Source organism: Myzus persicae, unplaced genomic scaffold, assembly GCF_001856785.1.
Source record: "Myzus persicae strain clone G006 unplaced genomic scaffold, MPER_G0061.0, whole genome shotgun sequence".
NCBI classification, from domain to species: Eukaryota; Metazoa; Arthropoda; class Insecta; order Hemiptera; family Aphididae; genus Myzus; species Myzus persicae.
In genome coordinates this window covers 89,756-108,316 of record NW_019103871.1, presented here as the reverse complement: position 1 = coordinate 108,316, position 18,561 = coordinate 89,756, and the positions used below count along the sequence as shown (strand labels likewise).

Here is an 18,561-nt window from a genome sequence, read left to right as displayed (position 1 = left end):
AAGATATGACAAATGAAATACTCGTGTTTTAATAAATTTATTTTTTATCATTATTTAATTAAAAGATGCTTGTATTACACGTATTAATTATTTATTATTGTCAATTAATTATACGAAAAAAAAAATTGATTAGAACATAAGTTATTTCATTTGTCATATATCTCTGTAACATTCTGTATACTTATAGAATAGCTTTCTAGTACACTTGAATTCTGACCGTTTAGAAATAAAAACAAAAAGTAATGTATAATTTTTTTTTTTTTTGTGCTTTATTTTAATTAAACAATCTATACACATCTTGTGTAATATGCTTAAGTTTTACAAGCAGGTTAACGACCAGACTGATTTGGCGAAGAAACCCACCCACTGGAAACACTTCTGGATTCTCTACTTAACAGTGGATTATACTCCGGTATTGAAAATAATACTCTGAAAACTAATAATCTATACATAGCTATTTACAGATATGATATATCATCACACATTAAAGTTTGTATGATCATCACTTGTTCTAACAGAAAATATTATTACGTATAAATAATACGAAACGTGATATTTGAAATGTTACTTTGTACCTACAGTTAGTGGCTCCGTGTTAGGATGACTCGATTAGATTCTGATCTCGACGATAATCGTAGCGTATTGCAACCGGTAGTGTTGCACGGGATAATGGTGTGAGAAAATCGAACGGGGGAGGTAAGTTAAAAAAAATATTCAAAAATTTAAAATATTGTAAAATAATAATCTATTACGTTTTAAATTTTAATAAATATTATTATCATTGTTATGATTATTATTGTTGTAGTACGCTGCGTGCACGGGGTGGACGAAATGACGGAAACACAATAACATTTCGGTTTATTTTATTATATTATAATAATAATGTATACATATTATTTATATTATGTGGCCAAAGTATGTGAGCGGAAAAGGTCGGAAATCATATATTATTATCGTGGCGTAAACGCGGCGGCGGCGGAGTCGGTGGTACGACGGCGGTGGCGGATCGCGGCGAACGAAATTATATCCTGTTCGCAGTGCACGCGACACGACACTGAATTCGCCAATGTGTGCCCGCGGCGGTGTCGGCGGTGAAACGGACGAGCCGCGAAGGAGCAGGACGACCGCGGCGGCGGCGGCGACGACGACGATTCCGACCCTGCCTCCGCCGGCGGGGTTGGCCCGAACGGGCGGGTGTGTGGGTCTGTGTGCGCGTGTGGGTATGTGTGGCGCTGCTTTTCGGTGGACATTATTTGCGCGATGATATCGCGCAAACTAGAAAACGATCGCAGCGATTCTAGCGAACCGTGAGACTTTACAGATTTCCGGCGGTATCGGCAGCGGATGCGGATGCAAGGGAACCGATGTATACGGCAGTGGGACAGAAAGAGGAGGAGTGATAGAGAGAGAAAAAAAATGGAGAACAAGTATGAGGGGAAAAAAATACTGGTAATACCAGCATTTATTTCTCGTGCCCCCCCTCCACCAATCACCGCATACCGTTCGATTGCCTCCACAAACCGAAATGCGAGTGTATATATATATGTGTATAAATGCTATGTGGGGAGTACCTATGTATATATATGTATACAGAACGATTATCTCAACAACGCAAAACTGTCGTACATTTTATCGTCGGTCGGATTTCTGTTTGAAATTCTATACTTATATATTTTTCTTTTTAAATTATAATTTTTTTTTATTGCTGTGAGATATTTCATGTATGTTTTTCCAAACGGAAATCGCCGCGTTTCTAACTTCTCGTATTGAATACCAGAAAACGTCAATTTACCCTCTATGGCTCTATATATATATAACATTATTATTATTATTATTATTATAATAAATATCCAGTGGGGTGTTTCAATTCATATTCGGTCGTAACAGGCTGTTCAATTCTAATTTCTAACTACCTAATATATATATATATATATAATAATTTTCCTCTTTAAATTGTTTTCATACACGACTTGAAAGATTTGAATTATCATTTTATCACCCATCTCGAACTTTATTATAAAAGCGTATACAATTATTTGTTCTCGGAAATTAATCGCTAAGTCTTAAGATATAGTCACCCTGTAGGTATATTATAATATTATACAGTAAGTATATTAGTGTTGTACGTGTACACGTAGTACTTTTATCATAAATTTATCATATTATAACGTTCCCGAATTCGCGCGTACTTACATACTACCCGCACCGTTTGAAATAATCTCGAAAGGATTATAACTTCTGGATTACTACAACATACCTATACTGCAGCAGGGTGAGCAGTGAGCTGGTATGTGGGCAACGAGCGAGTGTGAGTGGGGAGGGGGGAGGGGTCGGACTCGCGATATTACGATCGGTTCTCAACTTTACCAATATATATAATATATATATATTATATATCTGCAGCCCATACCTGCTATCGTGCCGCCGGAGGATTTGCTACGCGATAAATAACCGACGGCGACTATTGTACGTCGCACCGCACAGTCAACACGGCGGTGGTCCATTTCGTACTATGGCCGAAGTCGAATATTATTTCTTTCGTATGGTAGGTATAATCTTTTTTCTATCCCCCCATAAAGTTCGATATGGTTTAACTCGGAAGCGATTCAAACGTTCAGCGTTCTATGCGTATTACACTAACCATCATAGGATACCTAACTCGTTTATAATAATGGCGTTAGATGATTTGACTTGGTATAATATGTCCATGTGACCATGTCATTAAAGTCGATTAAAGTTTTCGGTCCTATATAGTATAGTTGTATTATTATACGATTATTATTTTACCGTCGTCACCGATAAAGTTAAAAGTTAGTGTTAAAAGTGCTGACACTGAAGTTGAGTGAGTAACCAGGGTTGCTTTTATATAATATTATAATAATTGAGTACGATCTAATTATCCTTGACCGGAACTCAGTTTGCCCGAAAATAGTATTTTTAACAAGTTTAACGTATATCACGTTTTCTGGGAAACTCTAAAAAATATTCATCTAAATAAGCATTTGCGATCAATCTAGACGGGTATCGAAGAGTGACGTGATTTGAGATTATTTATCAAGTTCACTCAACCTGAATTTAAATTACATAATTTATTGTTGTATACTATGTGTATATTGTATGAATTTATATAAAAATTTATTATTTATTATTTTTATATATCCTATGTACCTATGTATAAAAGAATATCAAAATAATGTAATGTATTGAAAATAATTAATTTAAACAAATATTTTAGCCATAGGCTGAATATGTATAGTTAAACAGTTTATACGATTTAGAATTGTGTCAAACTTAGAACTATAATAAAACCATACAGAAAGTACAATACCATTATGACGAAATGTTTTATAAGCCACAAAAAACATTTCATTGGTAGTCGTTGTGTGATAAATTTAATTTTTGTGCCAATAGAGCAACTGCAGTCAGTGTGTTACATCGCCGCCGATAATTACACAAATCGTTAAGAAATTATTTGTTAGTGTTTTGACAATAACTTCTGTTAGAATTGATGTAAACCTATATTAATTATTTAAAAAATAAAATGGCAAGTTTATATTACATTAATAATTCTACTGGTGTTACTGATTATAATTCCATTATCTATGTATATGTATTTTTTTTATTAGAATAATGAAATCGATAACTATGGATTTACTACGCACGTTTTAAATTATAATTGGCATAAGTCGAAATTCATGAGCGGAGTTGGATGTATCAATCACAATCGTGAGGTATTTATCAAAATGTTTTGTTCAAACTACATTTCTAGGATCAACCTACAAATTATAATCATAAATACCATAAAATCATTAAAGTTTTGTTGTTTCCACTGGTATATTTAAAATTGTTCCTAAAATATTTTAAATCAAATATTGTTATGTACAATTTAATAGAATATTTATTATATTTCTAAATATTAGCTTCTATTCATAATTTTATTTTATTTGTTGTTTTTTGGAATACTTCATAAATATTCTATAACGTTAATTATTGAGTTTTTTTACACATCTTTAATTAATACACTGTTTTAAAAAAATAATATTAACCATAAACTAACAAATATAGTAGCTGTACTTATAATAAATTTATTTAAATTGTTCCCAAAATGTTCGGTCATATTGAGTTTTAATGACACCAAATGCCAAACAGTAATAAAAAAAAACCATTATATATATATATACATATATATATTTTTTGCCAACTGGATGAATGCCCGACCGAGGCAGAGGTCGACATTTGGCATTGATGCGAAGCTTTTAATTTGTTTTATTACGACATTTCTAGTCCATTTAAACAAACATAATAAGTATATAGCCATATAGGATGCACCTTGTATATTTAACATTTTATTAGGCTGAATTCGAAACACCAAAAGACATTATTGGGTTTTCCTTTATTAATTATACGGGTAATAAAAGTTATCCCAGGAGACAATAATTTATTGAACTGTATGGGATAGTTATTAAAAAAAACTTAAAATTTGTATTTTAAATACAACAAGTAATTAGGATAACTATACACTTACAAGCCAAAGCTATACACTTGAATGACAAATAACATGAAATTAACACAGTATCCATAAAAACCATCGTTTGATAAAAGCTTTCCAAACAGATAACTGTACTGTTCGGTTTAAAGAAAAATATACCTATAGGTACTGCCTACTTTTTTTGGTTATTTTTATTTCAATTGTATTATCATACAAATATGGATTTTAGATTTATTTATTTTTGCAGGGATCCAGCCTGTCAACAATTAGTAACACTTTATCTGCAGTGAACTCGAAACCTAGATCGCACTCAATAAATTACGTATCGTCGGATTATGAAGTGAGATTTTAACTATTGCTTATAAGTTATAATGTATTGGGATGTTCTTTTATGATCCTAATCGAATTATTTAATAATACGATAAATTATTATGTTTTTAGAGTTTGGATTACGATCATTACGAAAGTGAACTTACTGTTAGAGAAGAAAAGTTAAACGGTTATAAGACAGTAGTGGCGAGTAATGTGATTAGATGGCTTATTTATTTTTCGATTGCCATATGTACTGCAGCAGTTGGAATTTTTATTGATACTGTAATTGAATATTTCTGTAATTGGAAGTTTCAATCGATTCGAAATTGTATTGATGTTAAGCACTCAACGGTAGAGTGCCTGATTATTTGGATACTTTTCACCGTCATCCCTACGATTGTTGGATGTTGTGTAGTGCTATTTATGGAGGTTAATACTATAAAATTATGTATAATAGTTTGTATAATGTTATGACGTCTTTGGTGGTAGCTAATATAAATATTAAAAACCAAGTAGGTATTACAGTAATTTCAACTATATCAACCTTGCTAAAATACTAAAATACCCATTAAATAGTTACTCAACATTGTCTAGAAACTATGTTTCAAACTATTTTGCTTTAAAACAAATTGATTAGTAATAAACTATTTATAAAAAAAATGTTTTGAGTAATTCAAGTTGTATAAATTCAGTACATTCTACATAAATTTTTTTAACTGGTAGGTTTACAACAAACTAATTCAATTATAGTCATTGCTGTATATGATTAACACCATACATATACATATAACATATATATATATTTTATAAACATCAGATATATAGGAGTTATTTTTCTCTACAGGCCATAGATACTCATATTTTGAATAACACAAAATCGGTGAAAAAAAAATGCTGTACATTATTATTTTCCATAATCATACCATTTAAAATTAATAACGTTCTTTAAATTGTTCAATTCATATAAAAAACCATATTTTCCTTTTACCGATAATATTTTGTATATTTTACTCCGCATTATAACAGTTAATACTCTATTGTTATATTTAATTTAGCCCTCTGCTGCTGGAAGTGGTATTCCATTTGTAATATCTTATTTAAACGGAATTCGTATACCAAGAATGACGGCTGTTCGATGTTTATTGGTAAAAGTAATAAGCGTGGTGTGCGTCTGCATAGCAGGTCTTGGTGGAGGAAAGGTATTTGGTATATTTTGTTACGATTCTATCGCTAACAATAATAATAAATTGTGCTATTTTGTTTATCTTAATTTTTAATCAATAATAAAAAGATCTTGAACCACATCATTTAACTGGTAGTGAAATATTTGATCATTATCTACATCACTTATTGATATACAGGGTGATTCACCAAGCATGCTCACCCTCTTTTTTCTTCGATAGTACAGTTAGTTATTCAAAATCTGGTTTTTTAAATTTTTAAATTTACTTTATGACCATATTTTCAAATTCTTGAGATTTTTTTTTTATACTACTTAAAAAGTGTCCTGTGGAGATACAAACTTCAGTTTTTCAAATGAAAACAAGACTATTCAACTATAAATTATACAGCAGATCATTTTTCTGAAATTTTTGAAGTATCAAAGTAGTTTTTGAGTTATTTAACTTTGAGTTCTAACGGTAAAAGGTCCTTAGTAATGAATTTTTAAGAAATGGGGACTATGGTGAATTGTAGTCATTCATATTAATCTATCGATATAAATAATTTGTAAAAATGGCCCAAGTATAATACTGGATCCAATTTCACTTCTACTTTGTATTTATGTACAACCAGTTTTAAGGACTATTATCCTTAATACAAACATTTTAATAACTGAGAAACCACTCATTTGAATTTTGAATGTGGTACATCAAGATTTTCGAAAAAATTACCCATTAACTAATTTACCGTATGAGAGGGGTTCTCATTTGAAAAACAGAAGTTTGTATCACCACGAGACAATCTTTGAGTAGTAAAACAATTCAAGAATGTGATTTGTTCAACAAAGTTTACTGAAAATAAAATATTTTGCATTATAAAATTTTATATGAGGAACCTTGATTTGGTACTATTGTAAAATCAAATTTTAATTACGGTTTTCAGTAACCTGGAGTAATAATTTAAAAAATAAAAATATAATAATAATAATGATAATAAAGCGTATGTTCATACACGTATCGAAAAACAAAGAATGTTATTAAGTAAATAAAATTGTGTTTGTACAACTTTTATGTATTTTAAATTAATATTTATATATTGAAACAGTTATTGAGCACATTTATTGGATACTCATTAATAAAAAAGTATCAATATTTTAGGAAGGACCATTGATCCACATTGGAGCAATGGTTGGTGGTTCAGTCGTTGAAGCTTGGTGGAAAAGTTTTAGAAACGGTCCTGGCCGGAAAGTCATCGGACCTTTACAAAATGATCGAGAAAGGAGAGACATGATGGCGGCAGGTGCTGCAGCGGGATTATCTGCTGCTTTTGGATCACCTGTAGGTAAATATATCATTTTAGTTTTCATAAAATATTACCTATAGTGTTGACAATCGAAAATATGTATTATAATATAAGTACACTTTTGCACTAAATTGTACTATATTTACAACGGGATCGTATTATTTCTATATCGACTAATATTGATGACACACTTTTATAACTAATGGAAACCTTTATTAATTATATTAATACCTATTCGATGTCATTCAGTTGTATGAGACAATTACTATTTTATTAATTGGATGCCACAAATGAAAGTTGCAGCTAAGTTGAAAATGTTTAACGGAAGTCGGAAATGCTCTTAAAATGTTTGGTATAGCTCATATTCGAGGGATACCTATCCTTTAAAGGTCTGACGCTTTACCACTTGTCTGAACTCAAAATGCGTATAAATAAAAAATTGTCTTTTGAAATAATAGAAGAAAAATCTGCTTCAGGATATGAAATTAAAAATATTCGTTCTCATCGTAAGCAGAAAAAAAACTTTAAAAAAATCGTTCTACTTCAATATAATATATTTTATTATTTTGAACTGGATCTTAAATGCAATGTTGAGAATAACAAACTTTATTTTAATACCTGGTGTCTTATCTAATTATCTTTGAACTTTACACTCATCGTGCAGACGATTTTTAGGTGACAGGTAGTGATGGTCAACTAGCTTGTTAGATATTACGAAGATCTAAAATAGATGAAACACAGCAGTATTAATATTTGAAAATGTTTAATAAATTATTGGAAATTATTTACTACGTATGAATATCTATTAATTCCTCGTGATATATTTTTTAATTAGTAAATCTGTTATCCATTGTTAATAGCATTTAAATAAATAAGTCAATAAATTATGAATACAAAAAATATAAAAATATAATGAAAAAATAGCGGCAAAAAAATGTAATGGTTAAAAGAAAAACTATAACATTTACGTGACTTATTATATATTTCTAAATTTTCTAAAATAGAAACTTTTATATTTATTTGTTTTTGTTTTTTTTTAGGAGGGACATTAATGAGTCTTGAAGAAGGAACAAGTTTTTGGAGCTCAAGTCTTATGTGGAAAGTGTTTTTTTGTGCAGCAATAGCTTTTCCAACATATAACGCTGGTAAAAACGTACTGTTTACTAATAATACAAGTGAGTTTTCTTGTACTACACAAATGTACGATGTGCCTCATAATAAAAGATTTAATATACTTATACTTTTCTATAGATCCATCAGAATCTGTTCACAGCAAAAGTATTTACTTTTTTGGGAAGTTTAATGAAAACACAATTTATTTTTCCTATTCAGAATTCCCCATTTTTATTATATTTGGGATATTCGGCGGTTTACTTGGAGCTTTATTTGTCAATATTAATTATCGTTTATCAATTTTCAGAATGAAGTTCGTTTTTATAAATTTATTTATTTTCAACAAGTTATGAAATAATATATTTTAATAAACATTACGTTTTATTTGTTTAGACACATCATATCCAATAGAAAAAAACTTCTAGAATCTGTATTCGTCGCAGTGTTTGTTGCAATAATTAATTTAACATCCATGATTTTGTTCAACAACTGCCAAACAAAACTAGAGATAAGCTCGTCTAATGCAGTACAAGTAAGAAATACGCTAAAAATAATCTAATAGAATAATAAGTTAAACGTGTCTTTATCTTTTTAATTAATTTCCCCTCACTGCCTAACATTATTTTCATTGTTAGTTGATTCTATACTTTTCTCTATGAATATAAAATTAGTTTAAACAGTCATATAGGCACAAACTTACAATTAATACTTAACAATTTTACATTACAAACAACTAGATATATCGCATAAGAACTTAAAATTATAATCTCCAAAGTGTTTATTCCGAAAAGTTTGAGTTTAAATGGCTTTATATACATTTGCATATTATAATAAATGTACACTAAACTGCAATATTTATTTTTGATTTGAAATCTATAGATCAATTTTTTGTATTAAAAGTTTTTACGCATTATTATTTATCAATTGTCTGTTATAATGTTAATTATAAAAAACGTACCTGATGATGAATTTAAATGGTGTTTAGTGATAAGTATTAATTTAAATTAAAACTAAACGAAAATTTTTATAGCTTAAGATTATAGTTATTATGAAAACGGCTTTTACCTTTATGATAGGTTTGTTGCAGATGTATTGTCCAGCAGGGAGTTATAATGAAATAAGCTCATTTTGGCTTCGTAGTCAAGAAGAAAATATCAGATCATTATTCCATTATCCAATTGGTAATTATAGATTTTTTGTGTTATTGTGTTTAGTTAATTTAACACTTGTATTTGAATCTTATAAATACAATATTCGTATTCGATTTATAAAAGTCAATAATACAAGCATTTTTTTTTCATAATAATATACCAAACTAAAAAATATAATGCAGTCACTCAAATTTAATTTTTACATTGTATAAATATTAAGGACTTTATATTTACATAAATATTTTCAAATGTAAAATCGTCCATTGTGTAAATTATATAAAAGAAATTGATTTTATTTGGGAATGAACATCTTTAAAATTAGATAAAAAATAAAAAGAATCTTAAATGATAAATCTAAAATATAAAAACATAAGCAATACACATAATATATTTTACCCAAAATATAATTTTATTTTTGAAAGATACTGAACTGTACAATCTAATTTAAGTTATCATTATATGTAAAAACAAGCCAATGGTCACGTTATCGAGGCTTTTCTTCTTAATTAAAAAAAAAACATATATATTTTTTACATTATTACAAGGTATGTGCTATATTCATTTATAATATTAAAATAATAAATATATAAAATTATTATTCAATTTATGCATGGTAAGGACATTAAGGAAATATTGTTTACAACAATTTCAATTTTTAAGAAAGTTTCTCATCATTTTATTTATTCAAGTTATTGTATTAATTTTCTTACTTTTCAATACAAATAATAATTTTAATTGTTTTAATTATTTTCAATAATAATTAATGTATTATACTAATAAAATAAAACATACCTATTAATTGATAATATTTTTTTAGAATTTGGTAATAGTTATTTATTTAATCTTTTCCTATTATTTACAGAAGCATATTCAGTCGTTCCATTATTAGTTTATTGTGTAATTTTTTTCATATTAACCGAGTTAATTGTCGGCCTTAACATGTCAGCTGGATTGTTTTTACCTTCGTTATTGATTGGAGCTGCTTGGGGACGCATTGCAAGCATAGCTATTCATTATTATTCTCCTGGTACTGTAAGTGGCTATGTGATAGCATTAATATTAAATAATATAATACAACTAAGCAATTAATAACAAATGTATGAGTTAAATTTTGAAAGCATTAAATATGTTTACTTTTTATATATTTTTCCAGCTTAGTTAAAATAAACTATTGTTACATAACAATATAATATATACGTTATATTTGAATACTATAATATATGAACTAATTAAACTTCTATAATTAAACTATAAACTCGAGTAGAAAACAATTGTTTTTTTCATATTTTAAAAACTTTTAAGAGTAGAACATTTTAAGATAACAACTATATTATTATATTTTTATCCCCTCTTTTTTTACAAAAAGTTTTTATTTGAAAATTAATTGTATGTTAATTATAGACTATAGTTGTTATTTGAATAAGTCATAACTAAGGCATGGATTTAAATGAAAATTTTATTTGTTTCTGAATGTTTCAAAACATTGCGTTCTAATTACATAATTTGTTTCATATGTCAGATGCATTCAGAACTTTAAAATAAAACTTTTTTTCCTATTTTTCATGTTGAGAGTATTTTTTGGAAATTTATTTAATTTTGAATATTTTTTTCAAAGATTTTATAAAAATGCATAAAATTTGATCAACATTTATAATAAACCACCCCCCCCCCCTCAAAAAAAAAAAAAAAAATAATAAATAGGAGTTATTTATTTGTCTTATTATATTATTTTGATTACGTATGTTTTTATCAATGTGTCAGAGAAAAACGGCGGTGGCTGCACAACGATCTGACTTACGACATTAGCGTCACTTGCAGATAGATTCGCATACGACTATATTCTATAGATAGGTATTTTTTTTCATGACTTACAATACCGATACTCCCAATTACGGAAATTTAAATAATACTGATTGGTGAGTAGGATACGGGTAGTTTTTATTTGATAATTTTTTATGTCTTGTAATATTATTAGAGCAGTAAGTCGTATTTTTTTATGTCATTTTTCGTGTTGTTTTAGGATATTATTTGAATCCACTCCCTAGTTCATATCTTATAAATAATTGAAATTAAATTCTGAACATTTTAAGTCTCAGGTACTTTCTATACTCATCATACTGGTTTGAAGTTTAATTTCTACAAATATTTGCTCATACAGTCTAAATCCACGTTGTTGAATATTAGGTATTTACTTTCGTTATAATATGTCAAAAAGTGGTTTAATTGTATTCATAAAAGTTTTGTTTATCCAGAAACAAATTAAAGTTATAAGTAATGGTTCAAAACATACGTGTCAAACAAAGTTGAATATAACAATAACATACAACTTGTATTGTCAGTATAACGTGTTGCCAACATTCTGTTACCAACGAATTGTATCATATAAATTATATATTATATAATAAGTAACACAACACGACACAGCGAATTCTGAACCCATCTATTGGGGGAGGGAATTATCTCCAGAAAAAGATTATTTCTGAAAATGTGCAATGCTATAATAATGCTATATCTGTGGAGATGAGCACATTTTATGTAAGAGATATCTTGAAAGTGTTTCATTAAATATATAATAACATTAATAACTAACAATCGCTATTTGTACCTATGTTTTTTTTAAAAATAATATTGCTATTTTAAATAAACGAGTTTGGAAAGCTCTCTGTGAGCTAGATAAATTCCAGGTTTCTAAACGTATTTTAATACAAAGCCATAAACTATATTTCCAAATGCCTTAATACTTTGGATAGTTTGAATGCTTGTACTATAATAATAGTTACTTAAAATCAACAATCTTAATTAAATATCTTAATACGAACTATCGTAACAATGTACTGGTAACTAACGGGTGAACACAGCGAGGATGTAAGGTGTTCTAAACTTATGTTTAGAAACTTAACACGTACCACTTCAATTTCGATCTTGTGAAGTATTTATTTTATTTTATTGATAAACAGTTTCATATTAATTGCAGATTGGAAACGACCCAGGAAAATACGCATTACTTGGAGCTGCTGCGCAATTGGGAGGAATCGTCAGAGCCACTATAAGTCTGACAGTTGTATTTATTGAAGCCACAGGCAATGTTCAGTTCTTGTTGCCACTGATGATAACTTTATTCACAGCTAAATGGACTGGTGATTTTTTTACAGACGTAAGTTGCAAAAACTATTATAACATGCATCACTATGATATATTATAGTATTATAATATGACACATAGATATATTTGAAATTATTTTATATTTAATCATCGCATAGGCGTATCAATATATTATTTGGTCGGAAAATATTTATTTGTATCAACTTATTTACTTAATGGACTTTAAGGTTCTAAACACTCTGAATTGTTCAAAACACTAACTTATTAACTGATTAAAATACGCATTTATCAAACAAAATAAAAATCATAGGTTGTAGATTTGTGTGTATGGTAGGTAGTATTTGGTCAAATCTTCAACATTAAGAGAGTGTTTTTGGAAAATGTATTCTGTCTTCTCAATAATTTTTTAAGTTATTAAAGCCAATAAATAATATTTTGGAAAACCGAAAATATATAAGCAATGTATGTACTTGATATGTTTAATAGTTATTTACATTATCATTTGCTAATCATGCTATAATTTTCAAAATATTTTAGATCTTTTAAAGTTGAATATAAGTAAAGACATTTTAGATATCTGATTTTTTTTAGTTTTTTTTCGATGTATCTATGTGGCAATATTTATACCATTTTTTTCTAAGTTAAAAAACTAAAAATGTAGTACCAGAGGCTTCGTGAGTTTTTCTTACTGGAATTACAAAACAAAGTATAAACTAAATGTATTAACTGCATAATATAAGCTATGTACGATTCGATGCAAGGTAATAATGTAAATATATTGTAATATATACATTTATTAATTTTCAATTGGATGACAATTATATAGACTACATAACTTTTAACTCAAAATGATTTATGTAAATGTGATAAGTACTGCATAGTATGAAGAAAAGTGATTTTAGTTGTGATTATCTTAGATTTATGTGTTTAAGGGTATTTATGAAATGCAGATTAAGCTGTCTGGTGTTCCTTTATTAGTAAGCGAACCACCGCCTTTAACTAGTGATATAACGACAGAAGACTTTATGAGTGATATAGTCTGTGCAATACCTCACATACTAATGGTTGGAAAATTAGTGGATATATTGAACTCAACTAAACATAACGGGTTTCCCGTGGTAGCATCAAAAGTTTGTTTCTGCCGGGTAAATATATGAATAAGGGATTTACCAAGTTTCACAACTTGTTAATAATGTCTTAATGTCTTCTAAAACATTGTTCACAGAGAAGGAATATAGAGCATAAATGCTATGGCTTACTTAAAGGATTTATTCTTCGGTCTCAGTTAAACGTCATCCTTGAGCACAATTTATACCTCACTCCTTTGCACGATGAAAATTATTGTACAAAATTGGAGCTCCTTAGAAAGTCCACGTATACTTGTCACGACACTCAACAGTTTCAGGTTTGTTACAGACAATTTTAATTATACTTTCCAACAAGAATGTTTATGATTTTGTTGATAGTAAGTTGTATACTTGTATGGTAACATTTTTGATAGTTATTGCTTCATAGTGCATACTATCTATCTATATATAAATACATATATGTATATATTATATATAGATGGTGTATCTGGAGGAATTGATGATTGGAATTGGTAAAATTGTTCAATAATTTATAGATACACTCGTCTATACATACGTCATATGTATAATATGACATGAATTTTTATTTTTGAAGTGTTGCCCCTTAATTATAGTTTCAACATTTATAAAATTAAATAATTTACATAAACACTTTTCAGAGATTAAAAGTTGATGAAGATGAAAGAAGTATTGTTATTGACCTGCGACCATACATGAATTCAGCACCATATATTGTGAGATTAGTAAGTACTGAGTAGTTAGTACGATATTTACTATAATTAAAATAAAATATATTGTCAAAGAGGTTAGGTTAAGCAATCGTATTAATATTTGATTAATATAATTCTATACATTGAAAATAATATTAAATTTAATACAGTCATTAAATAATAAATTAGAAGCAATTTCGACTAGTAGTTATGATTAGCCGTGTATAGGTTATTAAGAACTATAGGTAAACGTTTTTTTCTATTCACGACATGTTAACCCATTACCACGTAATCAATTTTGAAGTATCTCAGTATGATATTGCGTTATACATTTTTCCGTATATGATATTATAATAAAATTAGGTAAGTGCGCTGTGTATACCAATAATAGTAGTCTTTATTATAATTACAACAAGTTGAGAAAACTTTTAATGTAGTTACATACATGCTATATATATATATATATATTGATATAACGAGTGAAAAATTATCGGAAAGTGGAACAAGTCCACTTGTAATTACTTTAAGTCCGAACACCGGAACGAATTTGACTCGAATGTCTATAATACTGCAAGTATCAATAATGACCCCGTAATCCACCTAACGAAACCACTTAGTTCATCGACTATCGCGGGGCCAATAAGCCAATTGAAAGTATTACATGTGTTATTGATACTTGATTGATCCCCCCCCCCTCGGTCAAACAGTTATTTACATTTTATTTTTGAAATTTTCAAAACAGCTAGGTAGGTACTTTTAGTCTTGTTTTAATTTTTAAAATATCAAAATTGATTGAAAATGTATCAAGTGGATAAGTGATAACTGTTGAAAAACTCGCATTGTATATTGTTTTATATGCAGGAGACTATACCACGATGATTTTAAAAGCGTGCTTTAGCCTGGAAAATCTGCAGACACCGAGTAGGTTTTGTGTAGAGTTATTTTAGAAATTACGTAATTTAAAACCTCTCTACAGACAGTTGCAGTGTCAGCAGAGATCCTTTTTACTTTGATAAAAACTATTTTAAAAATTCCATTAAAAACATATTCGGTACTTAACTTTCCTTGGCTACAAGGTGCTTTACCTTTACGAATGTAAACTGGTGTGCGTGTACGGACCTATATTGTTATTATTTACTTACAAGTTACAACGAAGCGGATTCTTTATTATAACATTGTTGGTCGTAATGGAGATGTAGATTGCTATAGGTATATATTATATTATAAGGAAAACTTAACTAAGTTTTCGGAACAAGTTATTTTTTGTGATACTCTAAGACATTTGTATATTATATTTGACAAAGAAGTCAATAAATTATAAACATTGGAAACGTAATTAGCTCAACTAATTTTTATTTACTTGTGTGTATCATATTTCAATATTTATATATTGGCGGTGCTGACTGCTGTAATGTTTATGGCAAATAAAAAATAAACATGATTTGTAATTTCAGCCGAAGTATTTAACCGTTAAATATAACTTAAATCTCAATAATTATGAATTGTAAATAATACCCAAAAATGTACATCAGATAGTAATATGACTTTTACTAAAACATTTTATATTTTACTTTCTCAGCACTATAGATACCATATTATTATTATTCAATACAACTTAAAACTATGTAGGTTACTATATATTTATACTATATGTTACCTAGGTGGTACCAATTTTGTATGTAAACGTGTTTTTCGTTTTGGGTTAAAACTACGACGCGTCGTAAAAATTGATATTATGATTTAAATAGTATATATTGACAAGAAATATTTAATTATATAAGATCATAAAAATACTTGAAATTTGAGTTTATATTTTGTAAAGTTATTTTCAATTTGGTAAACCGCAACTGATTATACTGATAATTTATAATCAAACTATACAATGTGTAGTGTTCCTATCCTGATTTTGAATGTTTTGAGTAAGCTTGTTTGTATGATGTTGTGCGGGTATGTAAAAATGGTTTTGTAGGTATAAGAAGTATTCAAAAAGTTAAATATGATATTATAAAATTATTATGATTTTTACCCCTGCAACTATATTTTATGTTTTGTTGACAATGATAAAATGTTAACCAAATACTTATTGTAGTTAAGTCAATGGTATATTATTTGTGTTTTTTTTTCATATCACAATGTTGATTAGATGTGAAAAAAAATAATAAACACTCAATTGTTTGAAATGGGTGAAAATCCCATGATAAATTATCGTTTATTCAGGTTTTGGATTAAACATGGTATGAAAAAAAATTTTAACTTTTTTAATATTATTGTACTGTATGGGCTAGAATTATAAATTGTTCTAATGATGTCCGTAACCATGTCCTCCGTGTCCACCACCTCCATGTCCGTATCCACCACCGCCATGTCCGTGTCCACCACCACCATGTCCGTGTCCACCATGTCCACCGTATCCACCGTTGTGTCCACCACCATTGTGTCCACCATGTCCACCATATCCACCATTGTGTCCACCACCACCGTGTCCACCATTATATCCGCCACCGTGTCCGCCACCGTGTCCACCACCATATCCACCACCATATCCACCATTGTGGCCCTTGGCTGGTGCAGGTTCTGGTTCGGAAGTTGCTTGTTGAGTCATCACGAGGACGACAAGGCACAAAGCCAATATCTGTACAACAATAATATTTCAATCAATATAAAGTTTATTTTTTAGTAATCTATACCTACATCGTATGATATAATTCTTAGAAATATTGATATTTTTAACTTTTTATATATTTAAGAAATGGATATAATTTTATCACAAATATTTTAACAATTAAAAATAAAATTAATGATAAACCAATAAATCGCTAAAATAGGTAAAAAATTATTTCAATAATCTGTAATGTATTATGTACATTTAAAAATATTATCCATACTATTGTTACATAAATGTAACTATAGTAGGTTCATGACTCATGAAATAAATTTAAAGTACAACAGTTTAGTAGTAATTAATATAAAATATTAGGTTCGAAAAAAAATTTAACCCCATTTTAGGAAAAATTATTTTAATTATTTTAGTTATTGAACAGAGTAAATATTTTGTTTTTTCTGGCATGGAATTTTTGTTTTTTATTTTCTTCTTGAAAATCAGTTTTTAAGACAGATATGAATTTTTCAACGATTATGTACTGTACAGATTGAATCAGGCTATTTACATTTGACTAAAAAACATTAGTTGTTTTTGAATACCTCAAAATGGCTAACAAGTCTAAGTTATTCGTATATTACGTTAATAAGACTATGTATTTGATAAAAAATTTTTTTACAACTCAAATTTAAAAATGTAATGGACTAACAATAATATTGAACAAGCAATACATACCGCTGTGTAAGATTTCATGATTCTTGAGATTGCTGAATATTCGTCTTTGAAAATGTTATGTTCACTGAACACTGATCTTCTGCATCTGCCGGTTACTGCTTATATAGGGTCCGCGCACGTTTCTTATTTCGCCAATATTTGTTGTAAACTAAATTTTAATCACTTCCAGTGTATTGACCTTCAACTTATATATGAATGTTATCCAAGGAAATACCCAAACCAGTCTTCAATTTTTTCCTTCTCACGAATAAACCGGTTAACTTACCTAACTTCATATAATCGTATCGTTTGTTATAATAATAATAAGCCGTATATTACAATTAATGCTAATTATTATATTGTTATTATTATTATTATTATTATTATTATTATTATTATTATTATTATTATTATTATTATTATTGTTGTTGTTGTTGTTGTTGACATATGGACAACAATTTTTTGAGGAAAACTATTTTGTGAAATGACCGTTATTTTAAAACTAATTTTGTTAAGGTCGTCTTACACAAACACACAAACAATTTTGAATTTTGAATAAATAACGTACCATATTACTATATTTCATATAATTAAAAGTAAAATCCATCATCCGTATACTAATTATATTTTGGTTTTTAGTTCTAGACACGATACAAGATAATATAGATGTACTAGATTAGGTACCTATTATACATATCAATTATAATACAATGAAACTTATTCATTCGCATTCACAAACTTGAAATTCATTGAAACCAAAATATATTTTTATCACAAGGAGAGTGCTATTTTATTGGAAGGGTCACCCTCAAGGAAAAAA

The 18,561-nt window shown here is 28.4% G+C and overlaps 3 protein-coding genes across 5 annotated transcripts in view; 1 reads left to right on the top strand and 2 right to left on the bottom strand.

The window, feature by feature from the left end:
- Positions 1-1,125, bottom strand: part of LOC111035684 — a 68,351-nt gene extending 67,226 nt beyond the window's left edge. For 2 of the 3 annotated variants that reach the window (XM_022317400.1, XM_022317398.1), the window contains exon 1: positions 580-1,125. The gene's annotated coding sequence lies outside the window, so the exon portion shown is untranslated. Of the gene's footprint in view, positions 1-575 lie in introns of all 3 variants that reach the window. The other variant, XM_022317399.1, reaches the window with a different exon arrangement.
- A 2,123-nt stretch (positions 1,126-3,248) lies between these two features.
- Positions 3,249-18,561, top strand: part of LOC111035692 (H(+)/Cl(-) exchange transporter 7-like) — a 38,125-nt gene continuing 22,812 nt past the window's right edge. The window contains exons 1-14 of the mRNA XM_022317417.1: positions 3,249-3,731; positions 4,737-4,829; positions 4,931-5,230; positions 5,857-6,000; positions 7,120-7,303; positions 8,305-8,439; positions 8,516-8,690; positions 8,771-8,909; positions 9,465-9,558; positions 10,391-10,560; positions 12,503-12,682; positions 13,563-13,775; positions 13,856-14,035; positions 14,378-14,461. Of these exons, the coding sequence (XP_022173109.1) occupies positions 3,696-3,731; positions 4,737-4,829; positions 4,931-5,230; positions 5,857-6,000; positions 7,120-7,303; positions 8,305-8,439; positions 8,516-8,690; positions 8,771-8,909; positions 9,465-9,558; positions 10,391-10,560; positions 12,503-12,682; positions 13,563-13,775; positions 13,856-14,035; positions 14,378-14,461 (2,127 nt within the window). The 5' untranslated portion in view covers positions 3,249-3,695. The remainder of the gene's footprint in view (positions 3,732-4,736; positions 4,830-4,930; positions 5,231-5,856; positions 6,001-7,119; positions 7,304-8,304; positions 8,440-8,515; positions 8,691-8,770; positions 8,910-9,464; positions 9,559-10,390; positions 10,561-12,502; positions 12,683-13,562; positions 13,776-13,855; positions 14,036-14,377; positions 14,462-18,561) is intronic.
- Positions 16,599-17,890, bottom strand: LOC111035693 (cold and drought-regulated protein CORA-like). The gene is made up of 2 exons (XM_022317418.1): positions 17,763-17,890; positions 16,599-17,060 (listed from the first exon to the last, which is right to left on the bottom strand). Exons 1-2 carry the CDS (start codon positions 17,778-17,780, stop codon positions 16,728-16,730), a joined length of 351 nt encoding a protein of 116 aa, XP_022173110.1. The 5' UTR covers positions 17,781-17,890; the 3' UTR covers positions 16,599-16,727.